The sequence below is a fragment of the Euprymna scolopes genome, chromosome 6 (assembly GCF_053919585.1).
Source record: "Euprymna scolopes isolate OS-2025 chromosome 6, ASM5391958v1, whole genome shotgun sequence".
NCBI classification, from domain to species: Eukaryota; Metazoa; Mollusca; class Cephalopoda; order Sepiida; family Sepiolidae; genus Euprymna; species Euprymna scolopes.
The window spans coordinates 119,569,510-119,583,331 of record NC_136487.1 but is presented as its reverse complement, the minus strand read 5'-3'; the positions used below and the strand labels follow the sequence as shown (position 1 = coordinate 119,583,331).

The window sequence follows — 13,822 nt, the reverse complement described above, 5'->3', positions numbered from 1 at the left end:
AAACCCACGGAACTCGTCATCGAGGCATACAAAAACAAAACAATGTTCAAACATTATGTATGAATATCTTTCTCTCATTTTATCACTTTCTCTCTCTTTCTTTCTTTGTGTTTTCTTTCACTCCTTTCTCTCTCTTTCAATAAAGAAAGGGAGAATTGAATATATAATTCTATTGTTTAAAAAAACATTTGAAGCTTGGACTCTGCATGCGCGAGACGGAGATAGCAGTTTTGTGGGCACGCAATGAGTCGACTGAATATGCTCCTTCATTGTTAAATGTAAAATAAATTATATATTTTTATAAAAAAATGCATTTGTTCGCTGTTTCTATACAAGCGTTAAATTTCAGCATGAGGTTCCTGCCATAAATGCCGCGATGGAAAGCTGCCGGTAACGATGCAATGAAGACACAAGAAGCGACGCATGCTATCCGGTTATAGCCGAAGACATATCGACCCGTTGCGTTGATGTTTCCATGTGCCTATCGTTTGATAATTGTTTAATACCGGCGATCTGGTTGCGTTTCCAGGACGTTCCTAAATCAGGCAACCCTCCCTAGAAACGATAGTGCCATACTATATTTTTAATCAAAAATGTTGGGAGTGGTACCATTAATTGACCTATTGTGCTCCAGAATGTATTTTCTACATAGTCACCATCATTCTCTGCATTTTTATTCAATGAAGCACCTCTGTTTCTGACGCACGTTCTAACAAAGATTGCTGTTTTAGGATTTCACACTATCAGTATCTGCATCATAGAGAAGAAACTTTCAGATACTGAATACAGAAGTCCAGTTATCATAAAATACAATTTGCAATCCCTCTGGTCTATTCGGGTAAAATAATAAAAAGAAACTAAGAAGCATTACTTTTGGAACATCCCTCGTATTTCCGCATCCCGCACTCCCCATATTTACCCGACATTCGGCCTTGGAATATAGATCAAATTCGTGCTTTTAACATCAGTTTTTCGAATCCGTTTTGTCGTCACCGGATGTTGGCCGTCGTCATTGAATATGGCTGCCGCGAAGGCGGCAGTCTTCATCTTCTCTCCGCATTTATGATTAAAATGTGCAAACGTTACATCTGTCAAAAGAAAATGGCTGTTGATTAGTTTGTAGAAGGAAATAAAATATAAAAGAAAGAATAACAATATTCATCCCTACATCAATAAGTATTATTGTAGATTAATACTCTCAGCTACCCCCAACCCAAATGTGATTCTACGTTTTTTTTGGGTGATTGCGTCTGAATGCATTTAAAACCTGGCGACAAAAATATAAATAAAAAATTATTTTAAAATTTAGAGCAGTGATCAGTTTCATATATAAATTTAACGTAAAATTATCCTCCATTTCTAAGTTATACTAGCATTTTAAGGCAAATATGTAGGTGTTCGGCCCGTAACGTGGGAGCAGAGTTGGCTTCAGTCCACTTCGGTGTCTTCTTTTCTTCATATCTCTTAAGGCTTGATGACAGAATCCGTCCGTACGTTCCTTGACGTAGCGAGATGAATTCTCTTCTCGAATCCTCCTGCTGAATTCTCTCTGGTTCGTATAATCTTGGGGGTTTATACTTCTACCAGGTCTCCCAGCGGCGATCAAGAATCCATGTTTTTTTTTCAGGCGCCAAAGCTTCCCATTAGTTCACAATCATTTTTGGATTATTCGTTCTCTCTTTTTTTTTTTAACCGAAAGCCTTGCGCCGAGCCGGTGCGTAGAAGACGTTATTTTATTCAGTCTCTAACCGTGGATGTGCCAACATCCGGTTCGCAGTCAACTCTCATCAATCCCCACAGATGTAGGGTAATTGCCTTAAATCGTTAGAATGATCTGGAAATGGGGAATCATTTTACGTTAAATTTAGGTACGGAACCGATGCCTACTCTAAATTCTAAAATATTTTTCTTTTTTCTTTTCGTCATGGTTTTCAGAGGGTCCAAATATAATCACCTAAAAAGTAGACTCTCATTTTTTTTTTTTATTTTCGGATATGGTTTAGGATGCTAATCTACAAATTTACCGATAAGTATATTCATTTTTATTGACGATTAGTTTGGAGAACCAAAAGTAGATAGTTCGTAATAAATGAGAGTTCTAAGTGTACAAGAACGTTCTAAGGGATAGAAGAGTGCAATTAAATTTGTTTAGTTCTGAAGCCACAGTTTCCTCTTTTCTAAAACTGGACAAGTTAGGGTTATCAATTCATTTATTCAATTTTTTTATTATCGCATGCATTTGACGACCTCTTTTGAAACATGAAGAAAATCATAAAAGTTATAATTACTTTAAGGTAATGTTTTAAGTTCTATCTACAGGGTGGTCAAAAAGTCAGGTAACATGTTAAAGGTAGAAAAAACAATATGATCCATTATAATCTCTATTCGTTTAATATTATTTGTTTAAATATTTGAGTGTAATATATAAACTACCCCTCCTGATTTCTACATACATGGTACTTAAATATACGTGTATTGTTAATATCGTTTTTATTTAAAATGTTACCTGACTTTTTGACCACCCTGTATAAGACAGTCCAAATGCGCCCAGTTTATAGAGTCTCAAACTGAAGATCTCAAGGTTTCGATTTCGATTTCGAATGATGGCATCGACTTTATTTGCTGGGAATTTATCATAAGACCATATTTTCCATTTATATAAATATTTGAGATCTCTAACATTTCAAAATATGTGTTTATTGCATTTAACAAAAATTGAAACTGACAGACAGAGGGGAAAAAATCTCTAGTTACATGAGACTAGCAGGGTTATCCAGCATTACCCAGGACAATGATAGAAAATAACTTATATCCTCCTCTTTTTTCTCCTTCTCCGTTATACCTGTCCACTTCCTCTATTTTTTCTTTGCTCAGCCTATTCCTCTCTCCGAAGATACACACACACAACTCGAGTCGCCATAAGAGAAATTACTATCTAAAGATAATCAGAATAACTTCTCTTAGTTAATGGCTGGAAAACACACTATATGATAGCATTAAAATATGCGCGTACGTCTTGATAACCTTAAATGATATAAATAAATATTTGAGTCCCCAAATAATGAATCCTTTTTTCTAATGATTGATTTTAAATATTATACATCCAGGTTACGTTAATTGAAAAAAAAATAATAATAACTTTGTGGGTGTTTACTTTGTATTTTTCAAGTTTTAACTGAGCGTAGAGACAGACATTTATATAATAGGTTAAATATGATGATATCCGTATCGCAATATTACGAAACCCAAGGTTCATATAAATATATGAAACTAAGTAAGTTAAAAGCGCATTTGTTTATCTTACATACGGGATCTTTAGCTGACCTCTAAAGTTCCTGGGGATGATCAGTTAAAGAAACGCTGATCATAAACAAATGGTTGCGACAGATATTTATAATTGTATAATTATCTCCATTGCTAACTGATTCTTTGCACAAAAAAGATAAATATGCTTGAAAAAATATGCTTGAAATCTATACCCATACTGTCTAACAAGATTCATCCCCTATCAGGTCCCTACAATGTTACATCCGTGAGCTTGCTTAACATATAATTCTATTCAATGTGCTCTGACTAACATACTGCTCTTATACTCTCCAACGTAAATATCCTTGAGAAATCCGATTAGCAATTAAATCTCACACCTGCACTGTAGAACTCTTAAGATGCCGAAAAACTTACTTTGCAAATCACCTCCTCAGATCACTTGCTGTTAGAATGTCCTAACATGCAGAAATTCAAATGTAATGCGAACAAACACGTTGCTTCACAATTCCCTACTATGAGTTTTCACTATAAATCTGGCTTCTAATCACACGTCTTTGTAGCAATATGCCTTGTTTCGAATAAAATAAATTTTTTTTTTAGAAATTAAGAACCCTTTCAAAATTTTTATACTTGTATAGAATAAGGATTGTTATGGTTAAAGTTACATTTTTTAGAGTACTTGTATAGAATAAGGACTGTCAGGGTTAAAGTTACATTTTTAGAGTACTTGTATAGAATTAGGGCTGTTAGCGTTAAAGTTATATTTTTTAGAGTACATATACAGAATGAAGACTGTCAGGATTAAAGTGACCTTATTGGGGTAGTTATACGGAATAAGGTTTCTCATGGTTAAAGTTACCTTACTGGGGGTATTACACAGAATAAGTACTGCTTGGGTCAAATTTAAATTTGTTGGGGTATTGATACAGAATAAAGACTATGTTGAAATAATTACACATTCTAAACATGGGTAGAAGAAAGCTTTTTTTAAAAACTATTCTCTACATTCATCTAACAATTTAATCAACAAAAGATACTGTTATTAATTTAACTTGGAAATCTTATCTAAAATAAAGCACAGCCCACATTTTAGATAAGTAGCAACATGTTTTTAAAAAACGAATAAAAAATGCAGTGGTAAATGTTCAACACAAATCTTTTAAAATAAACATTTGAATAAAGCAAACAAACAAAATCGATAAGGCTTACTTTCGATAGTCATATTGCCAACTATTGCCGGGTAACTCATGATATTAAAGAGGGGCTTTTTGGGTGCCTTGTTTCCTCCTGACAAGAAAGTTGCACTGATAAGACCTATCGACCAGTCGGGCGTTTTTGACCGAGCATTCATGCTTAACATAATGTTAGGATTTGTTTTATCCAATCGGTCAATATTACAGTCATACGATGCGGTGAGGCCAACAAAAACTGTATTTCTGATATCCACTTTCTTGTTGCTTGTCTTGTGCGTCACCGCAGCTGGTTCGTTCACGATTGGACAGACAGAAACAGTGATTTCAGCAAAAATGCTGTTTTCCAATATAAAACCTAAAAAAAAAACAAATAAAAAAATAGAAAAAAAAACAATTAGAAAAAACAACACTATTAATTACATACATTAAGACCATGCGGCCTTCTTTCATCTATACGTTTGTCTACGCTTTCTTTTCTCCGCTCTTCTCATTGTAGTCAAGCTAATGAATATTGAGAAAATTATTTATTATTATATTGTCTTAGTGTTATGAGTGGCAGCGTTAGGACTTCTGAGAGTAAGGGTAAAAGCTTCACCCTCCACTAAGTAAAATAACGATCAGGCTTAAAGTAATAAAACCGATTAAAAATACAATTATATATATATATTTTATAATATAGACATATATTTGGCATATCCATGGCCTCTGTTCAATTTCAAGTGACAATGGATACCTTCTGCAAGGATGCCTGTGCACATAATTGTGAAATGAGAGTTGTGCAATCTATAATGACATCCCGTCTGAGTCGGTACTGTTTGATTCCAGTGGCAAAGAGAAGTCTAAGATGACTGGAAATAATGCTAAGATAAGCGAAGAACACACAGAGCACCGAGTATTCCCAAATGGTCACCCATTTTAGTACTGACCAAACTTAACTTCGGTTATTTAAGAGGAACCAGTGTATCAACCTGATTGTGCCGTACATATTTGCCTTATATAACCAAAGATATGGATTTTATTACATATATTGTATGTTCAAACTCCTCAGGGAACATGAGTTGGAATAGATATATTGAAGGCATTGCCAAGGCTGCTGAAAAGAAGGTGGGCTCTCTCTACCGTGCTAGAAAGTTACTTACGCCTGAGAGTATCTTGTACCTCTACAAGGCCATCATTCGACCTTGTATGGAGTATTGTTTCCATATTTGAGCTAGTGCATCTGCTACTAGTCTCTTCCTCTTAGACAGGATTCAAAAGAGAGTCGCCAACCTAATAGTTCTCGCACTACCAACTTGGCTTCAACCGCTGTCCCATCGACGAAATATTGCACTCCTTTGCCTGTTTTACAAGTATTTTAATGGCAGGTATTTTGACGAACTACGAGCCCATGTACCCTCCTCGACGTAAATACCCCTGACAAACCCGACAAGCATCAAAATCCCACGCGTACACAGTAGAAATCTCTAGATGTAAAAAAAAAAAAAATTTCTAGTCTAATAGTTTCTTTCCTAGGACTGCTAGACTTCGGAAGTCCCTTTCGGGTTCCTGCTTCTCTGACTGTACTGACATGCAAAAGTTTAAGTGTAATTTCAATAGACATCTTGTTGCTCAACTCCCTACATAGTACTCTTACTAATTATGTTCCAGATAGTATCCCCCTACATCAAAGTGGAACTGTGCCTTGTTTGGAGTGAAAATGAAAAAAAAAAAAAGAAGCTGTATCCACTTCTTCTCTTTATAACTAATCAAAAATAAAATAGCGACCAGGATTAAATATTAAAATCGCTTGAAAATACAATTTTATATATTTTTAACAATATATTCGATTTGGCTTATATAACTGTAGAAATAGATTTGAATATATATATATATATATATATATATATATATATATATATATATATATATATATATATATATATACTGTATTAAAAATTCTATTAATCACAAAATATACCGGAATAAAAAAATTCTATTTTATATATAAAATTAGTGTAAAATCTCGACGTGTTTCCTAAATAAATCTTTGTAGTGAGGCACAAGGTGATTCAGTTGATGGTCAGTCTTACCTGGCACTTGGTTATGGTAAATACCAGCCTCCACACAACGAAATATATAAAATCCAAAATAACGGACGCATTCTTTCTTTGGTCGGACACTGTCCTCTGGAAATTGTCCCACTCCAAGAAGCGCACCTCGTACATAGTTATTTGACCATTGGCTTGGCTTGTCACAATCTTCTCCAATAACGTGGTAACCCATTCGTTCAGAGCCGGCCACTGCATTGTCGCTTATTTCAAAATCTTCGACTTTAACCGCTTCAATACCAGCCGGCCATTGAATGCCACCTTTCAAATTGAAACGTAATATATACACCGCTGGGCAGACGACTAATGTAATCAGATGGTTACGAATTTTGGTGCTGTCGGATTCTGTGATAATGGCTAAAACATAAACAAAATTAGTTTAATTCTTTATGCAACACAGCTTAAGATGAAAACTGAATTTTTTCCAATATTACATTTTATTTGTCAATATAACAAAAAATATTTTTGTCAATAATATTTCGTGTCAAGCATTTTTTTTCAATGTTACAAGCATTTTTTCAATGTTACAAGCATTTTTTCAATGCTATTAGCATTTCTTTTCAATGTTACAAGCGACTAATATAATAAATATTGTGATAAACAAAAGGTAGAATAACGGGATAAAAATACAAAGCAGTATGGGATAAATAGATATAAAAAGATAAGAATTATAGAGTAATAATGGATAAAAAATATAATAAACAATAAAGGTGTAAGAAATACAAAATTATCAAATATAGGAGAATAAAAATAAAAATAGGGAATAATATGGATATAAAAAATAAGTACAAAAAATAAAGATATAAAGGGCAAGTGAAAAAAAAGAAAAAAGAAAAAAGAAAGGAAATAAAATGAAAATACAACAAAGAAAATATACAGTAGAAGAAAGTTCTTGAAGTCCGAGGAGTGGCGATTTTTAGATCCTTGTTTATTATCTTACTATTATTAAGAAATTTTTTGTTAATGTTATAAGCATTTTTAATCAATGTTACAAGCGATTTAACTTACCTGAACCAATTGTTCGGTGGATGACATTATTTTCAATAGTCAAGCCATTGCTACCATATATACCGATAGCACTAGAAAAACAGTGGTGAAACGCGCAATTCTTGATGTATGTCGGTCGAAGTTTATGGTCTATTTTACCCAGATTATGAAAAGCCACCGAATAGCGGGGATCATTGTTTGTTGCCCAACCGTACTGCCCAGTATGAATGAACTCTACGTTGGATAAACGGATATAGCCTAGAAAAAAAGATAAAATTAAAATGAAGATAATAAATATCATTAAAAATAAGTTAAATGGTTATTAATTCAAGTTTTATTTTTTCGAAACATACGATTTAGTATTGATAAAACAGCACAATTACATATACATTTTTGAGAACAGGGTTGTTTATTCTTTTTAACAAGTGTTCAGTGTGCAATGCAAGTGTTATGCAAGATGATCATGGAGTCCATATTTACCATACTTACATTTTATTTAAAACCATTTGTTCACCCTAAACATTACCACTGAAGGATAAGGGTTTACTGTAATAGGGGCCACACTTATAGGAGGCAACCTGGGTAGAGAGTTAGGCAGTAAGATATTTGTTCACTATACATTTAAATATCTGCATATTGATATGGCTAAAGAAAAGAAGGGAAAAAATTCAAAATGTAAGCGGTCCAAATAAAAAAGCTACCAGAGTCGAAAATCATCCGGCATCTAGTGATATCTACGACGAGGAGGTGGGATTTTGCTGGTAGACAGATACGTCGAGAGGGGATACAGGTGTAGAAAGTTCGTCAGAAAGCACATTCTTTAGAAGTATTTATAAAAAAAAAATACAGGAAGATAATACTGTGGCGATGTGACGGAGACTAAAGCTTGACAGACAGTGTGATACCTATTAGGTTACAAATTGGTTTTCACGCACTATCCAAGACGGAAACGCTGGTGATATGTACATCATCCAAGATGTAACAACACATGCCATACATGAGCGATTGGAAGCTTTATGGAGATACTAGAAGGCAGCCTGGCATTGCCCGATAGTAAAATACGTACAAATATTGTATTTTAATTAATGCAGAATTCTTATTTATTATAAACAGAAATACCGTAGGTATTAAGCGTAACATTTAATTCCTTGAAAAAAAAAATGAACTAAAAAAAGAAAAATGGAAAGAAACTGAGACGTATGCATGCGAATATTATGCGTTTTCTAAACAGTTAACATCTTGTAAACAAAAAAAAAAAATAATCGAGTTGAGATCAAAACCAAAACTAAAAGTCAGTGAGTCAAGTACGATGACCATTAGGCCAGCTTGACACGATCCATAAAGTGTTTTCAAATTTTTTATTCTTCACATAAGTCTCTGTCATGTGAACCATTCACGTATGCGCATTCGTGAAATAGTTGATAGAAATCAGATCACCCGAGGTACCAATTTTTCAATTTTGACCCCTTAGCAGCCCTTCATTCCGGATGAAAATAGATTTAAAAAGTTTTCCACATATCTGAATACCCTATATACCAAACTTTAATTCTGTAGATAACAAATTCGTTGATTTTATAAGCTGAGAAGTGTTTTCACATACACACACATTCTCACTTTTAAAGATATATAGATAGAACTCTGGCAGGTGCGATACGATTTCTAGCTTGATAGCTGGAGCTTATATTATTTTGCAACAGACTTGGCAGAATTTCAAGATTTTAATCCATCTAAATCAAGTATATTTTTCTAAATACAGATGAAAGTGTTTCCATACGAAATTACGTTTTGTAAAAGCAAAAAACTCCAAGTTGAATAATTTAATAAGTAAACTGTTGTTTCTCATCGTAGCTATGGGAGTTTTTTTTTTAAAGAAGTAGGGATTGGAGCTTTTCTGTTATAAAAGAAGGAGCACTCAAATAAAGCCAACTTCGATCGAAGAAGCGAGAACCGAAGTAGCTTCAAACTTAATTGAGTATGTAAATCACAGGAAAAATAAAGTTTCACCGTAAAAGTGCCATAGCAAAAAATAAAAACTAACTAAATAAAATAAATAAAAAATAAATAAATAAAGATATACGGAAAATAAATAATTCACAGCGGAAAAGAAATTTGTTACGTACCAACATAAACAGATTCGAGGCTTGTTTGTGTAACGCCTGCAATTATTCGGGCTCCGAACATATCCCGTTCCATGTTTTTATACCAACTTCCGGTAAATTTGATATTCCTTGTTAAGAGACCAACTTCGGCCGATAAGATCATCGTCATACCCGCAATGGTTTCCTTGTATGCTTTATAGAAGAAAAAAGAAAAATACAGTCAATTTACTACTACTACTACTACTACTACTACTACTACTACTACTACTACTACTACTACTACTACATCATCATCATCATCATCATCATCATCATCATCATCATTGTCGTTGTCATCGTTGTCATCGTCATCGTTGCTATTGAAGTGAACGCGTCGGTTTTATTCTGTTTTACATGCTAGTATGCGATATGCAACTTTAAACAATAACTTTCAAACTAATCGATCGCTGGACGGATCTTCATTTATCCCTCTTTCTCTCTAAGCAATTTTTATCACTTCCTCCCATCAACTTCTATCCTAGGTTTGCAACAACAGATGCCACTTTCTTATGTAACTTTAGGGCGACACTTTCAACACATATAGTCGTTGTAATAAAATCCTACGTTTCATCCTATGAGAAACACCATCACAATCGCAGCATCTTTAGAGGAAGTTGTTCCGATTTTCCCCTCTAAATATTTAGTCCTCCTACCGCCCCCAGTCAACACCAAGAGAAAATGATTGCCCTTGCACCCTTCGTAACTGGATCATAAACTCATAGATATAGCAAAATCTTTCCTTTCTCCGATTCAAAAATAATAAAATCTTCCAAGACTAATTTCGCTCATTCTAATAGGTTAAGATCTGACCATTTCCATATGGCGTATTAACGGTATTTGCATGCTTAATGAACGCTAATGTACCATTCAAATATGGCATTGAAATACTGCTTTTGCCCTCTGAATAAACTACTGCGTTTATTTTCTTAAATTTTACGACGTCAATAATATCTAAACCAGCTTTTATTTCCTCTCTCTCTCTCTCTAACTTACTCACTTTTTACATTTCGTTTTATACTCCCCCAAGACAAACATGTTACGGCGTCAACGTTATCTGAAACAGTTTTTATTTACTCCCTCTATCTCATTCGCTTGCTCGCCTGCTTTGTACATTTCTTTTTATGCCGAAAAAAAAAGAAACATTGCACGGCGTCAACACTACCTACAACAGTTTCTATTTTCTCTTTCACTTTCTCTCTCTCTCTCTCTTTCGCTCGCTCCTTTGCTATCTACATTTCTTTTTATGCCGAAAAAAAAACATTGCACAGCATCAACACTACCTACAACAGTTTTTATCTTCTCTCTCTAGCTCTCTTTTTACATTTTTTTTATGCTAAAGACAAAAACATCACGCAACGAATAATATATACACCAGTTTTTATCTTTCTCGTTGGTGTCTTTTTACATTTCTTTTTATGCCGAATAAAAAACCCAAACACTTTACGGCATCAAAGTTATCTACAGCAGTTTTTATTCCCCCTCCTTTCTCTCCCTCTCTCTCCTTCTGTATAGATTCTTCTCAACCCTCATCTCTCTCTCGTTCTCTCACTCGCTCGCTCGTTCTTCTCTCACTCCGAGTATTATTTCTCTTGCGTGTTTCTGTGTCCATGTGTTCGTTTTGCAATGTGGCTCCCTAGAAAAGCAAAATAAAAAATAAAAAAAATAAAAAAATATTTACCTACTTTTCATTCCGCCTTTACTTACGTATTCACAGATTGTTACGAAACAACAACTATTAGAGATGAGGATAATATTCCGCAAATAAATAAATACATAAACAATTTTCTTTATTAATTAACTTAGGAACATTTTTCTATAATGAAAAAAAAAACAACCCAGTTTGCTACAGTAATTCTTCTTAAAAAAGTGAATTTGTCTTTTTTTTTTTGGTGGTAGTGGGGTTTCCATTTACACAAACTAAGCAACATCAATGCGTGGCTGGGTAAGGTATATATATATATATATATATATATATATATATATATATATATCATCAGTGGTAAAAAAAAACGGACTAGAGTGCTCTATGTGTAGCCAGAGCAGTATAGGAAATTTATTGCTGTGAGTCCAGAATGAATTTACATATTGTTCCGCTAGGAAGATATCCTCTGAAGATGAGGAGAGATTCAACCAGCCTCGTCAGAATTCATAGATGGTCTGAGTTTTAATACCAATAAGAATGGAAAAAAACTTTGTAGATGAAGGAGTTAGATTAGAAGGGGGAAGTGGGAGGGGGAGGACGTGGATGAGTAAGGTAAGTATATATATATATATATATATATATATATATATATATATTCTTTCCTTTCTCCCTTATCACTACTTTTTATGTCATTTTTATTTTTTATATTTTTTATCTACACTTCTCCCTCCTTTTCCTGTTTCTTTTTTTCCTTCTACCTCGTCACCCTTTCACCTGATTCCTCTCTCCTTGACTATCTTTCTCTCCGCCACTCTCCATTTTTTATTTTAATTCAAAATATAATATACTTACCGATATTATTTTATTAATTTTTTAGTAAATAGGATTTACAAAATTTTCCTTTTAGTTTTCCTTTCTCTTATTTTATTTTGGCAAACATCAATATTAGAGTTCGTTTAAGGTCTTTCAAAAAAGTCATATAATATTGTGTATAGGCGTTTTAAAAAAGTAGAAATATAGATAATGAAACTCAATTAAATATTACCTATTAATAGAAAAAATACTTCTGTGGATAAAAGTATAGATAATTCCCCACTAGAGTATCAAGTTGATTTTGCAATCTGTCACTACAGAAAAGAGTACTCTGAGTGGCACGTTCTCAGATTTGAGAATAGTACTCATGTGACAACAGTTCTCGTGTGACAACAGTACTCGAGTTTCTTACTTCTCTGATTGTACTAACCTGCTCAAGTTATTTTTTTACAATCAAGGCCCGGGGGCTACTCAAGGATAAGGGTTGATGAATGTACAGTGGTCACCTAGACAACAACTCCCCATAGTAACCTATTTGACACGATCCCAAATGGTGGCTCCTTTACGTTCCAAGTGTACTTTATATACATTGTTTGGGGGTGGGAGTGAAAACATTGTTAAATGACTGGAAGCCTGAATGCTAAGGCTCCAGTCGCTGGATCGCAGTTTCTATTGGGCCATTCATAAATTTGACCCCACCTGAAACAAATAATAAAAAAAAGATGTATTCATACCGATATGTTCATGAGTAGCTGTTGTGTTTAGTGTAAGCGTTTTACGATCAGATGAAACTGCAGTTATTCGGAACGTTTCAGTCTCCCAGGGATTATACCCTGTGGCTGCTACGACGATCTCTTCCCCAACTTTCCAGTCGACTGCTTTCTCCAAAGTCAGTTGTTTCTCACTTGCTTTCAGGGTAGATGCAATGCGTGTCCACGGCACCATGCGTTTCTTGCCATGCAAATCAAGACCGCCAAATACACCTGAAATAAAAAAAGTAAAACAAAGATGAAAATTTAAACAAAACATTATTGTTAAAGAGAGAAAGTTTACTCGGTGACGACTTGCGGTTTTAAAATCGAAAATTGTCAAGCAGTGTTCATAAAAAAGTTTTAATAATTTTGTATAATTTTTGCAGGATCTTTAATTTCATTAGTTTGTAAATATTTCATTAAAAGAGTCATCCAAATTTCTTTTACCAATAACCGTAAGTCCGAGTGGCAAAGTCGTAAAAACCACACGTAGTCGCCTAAAGAGGTAGAGCACCTTCCCCTCCAGCAAAAGTGTTGATTTGATTATTTTCAACAACACAAAAATGTTACAAATTTATAAAACCACTTTGATTTTTATATGCGTTATCAATTTTAAAAAAACTATGTTGAAAACAAATAATTAATAGTTCCTCTTCCCTTAAAATCATTTTACCGAAAATACAATGGGTAATTAATTTCCAATTTCAAAAGTGGAAGACGTTAACAAGTAGACCTTTTCTCTTAAACCAACTATTTTCATCTATATTGATATGAGAAATGTGTATCTGTTTATCTGTCCGTCTGCTGCTTACTACTTTTAGCTTATTTAGACCTCCGAATATGAGATGTGGAAATAGAGATTACGCAGCTTATTTGATTCTGTTGAGGTGAAGTTCTCATTAAAGTTTTCTCAGAAAAATGTAAGGAACGAAATATTCAATCG

General features: G+C 34.0%; 1 protein-coding gene across 1 annotated transcript in view; it reads right to left on the bottom strand.

Moving 5' to 3' along the window:
- LOC145277913 (fibrocystin-L-like) overlaps positions 1-13,822 on the bottom strand; it is a 401,092-nt gene that overhangs the window by 52,865 nt on the left and 334,405 nt on the right. Inside the window, exons 52-57 of the mRNA XM_080129971.1 lie at positions 12,862-13,110; positions 9,655-9,825; positions 7,556-7,792; positions 6,530-6,904; positions 4,477-4,815; positions 920-1,088 (exon numbers count right to left, since the gene is read on the bottom strand). Of these exons, the coding sequence (XP_079986097.1) occupies positions 920-1,088; positions 4,477-4,815; positions 6,530-6,904; positions 7,556-7,792; positions 9,655-9,825; positions 12,862-13,110 (1,540 nt within the window). The remainder of the gene's footprint in view (positions 1-919; positions 1,089-4,476; positions 4,816-6,529; positions 6,905-7,555; positions 7,793-9,654; positions 9,826-12,861; positions 13,111-13,822) is intronic.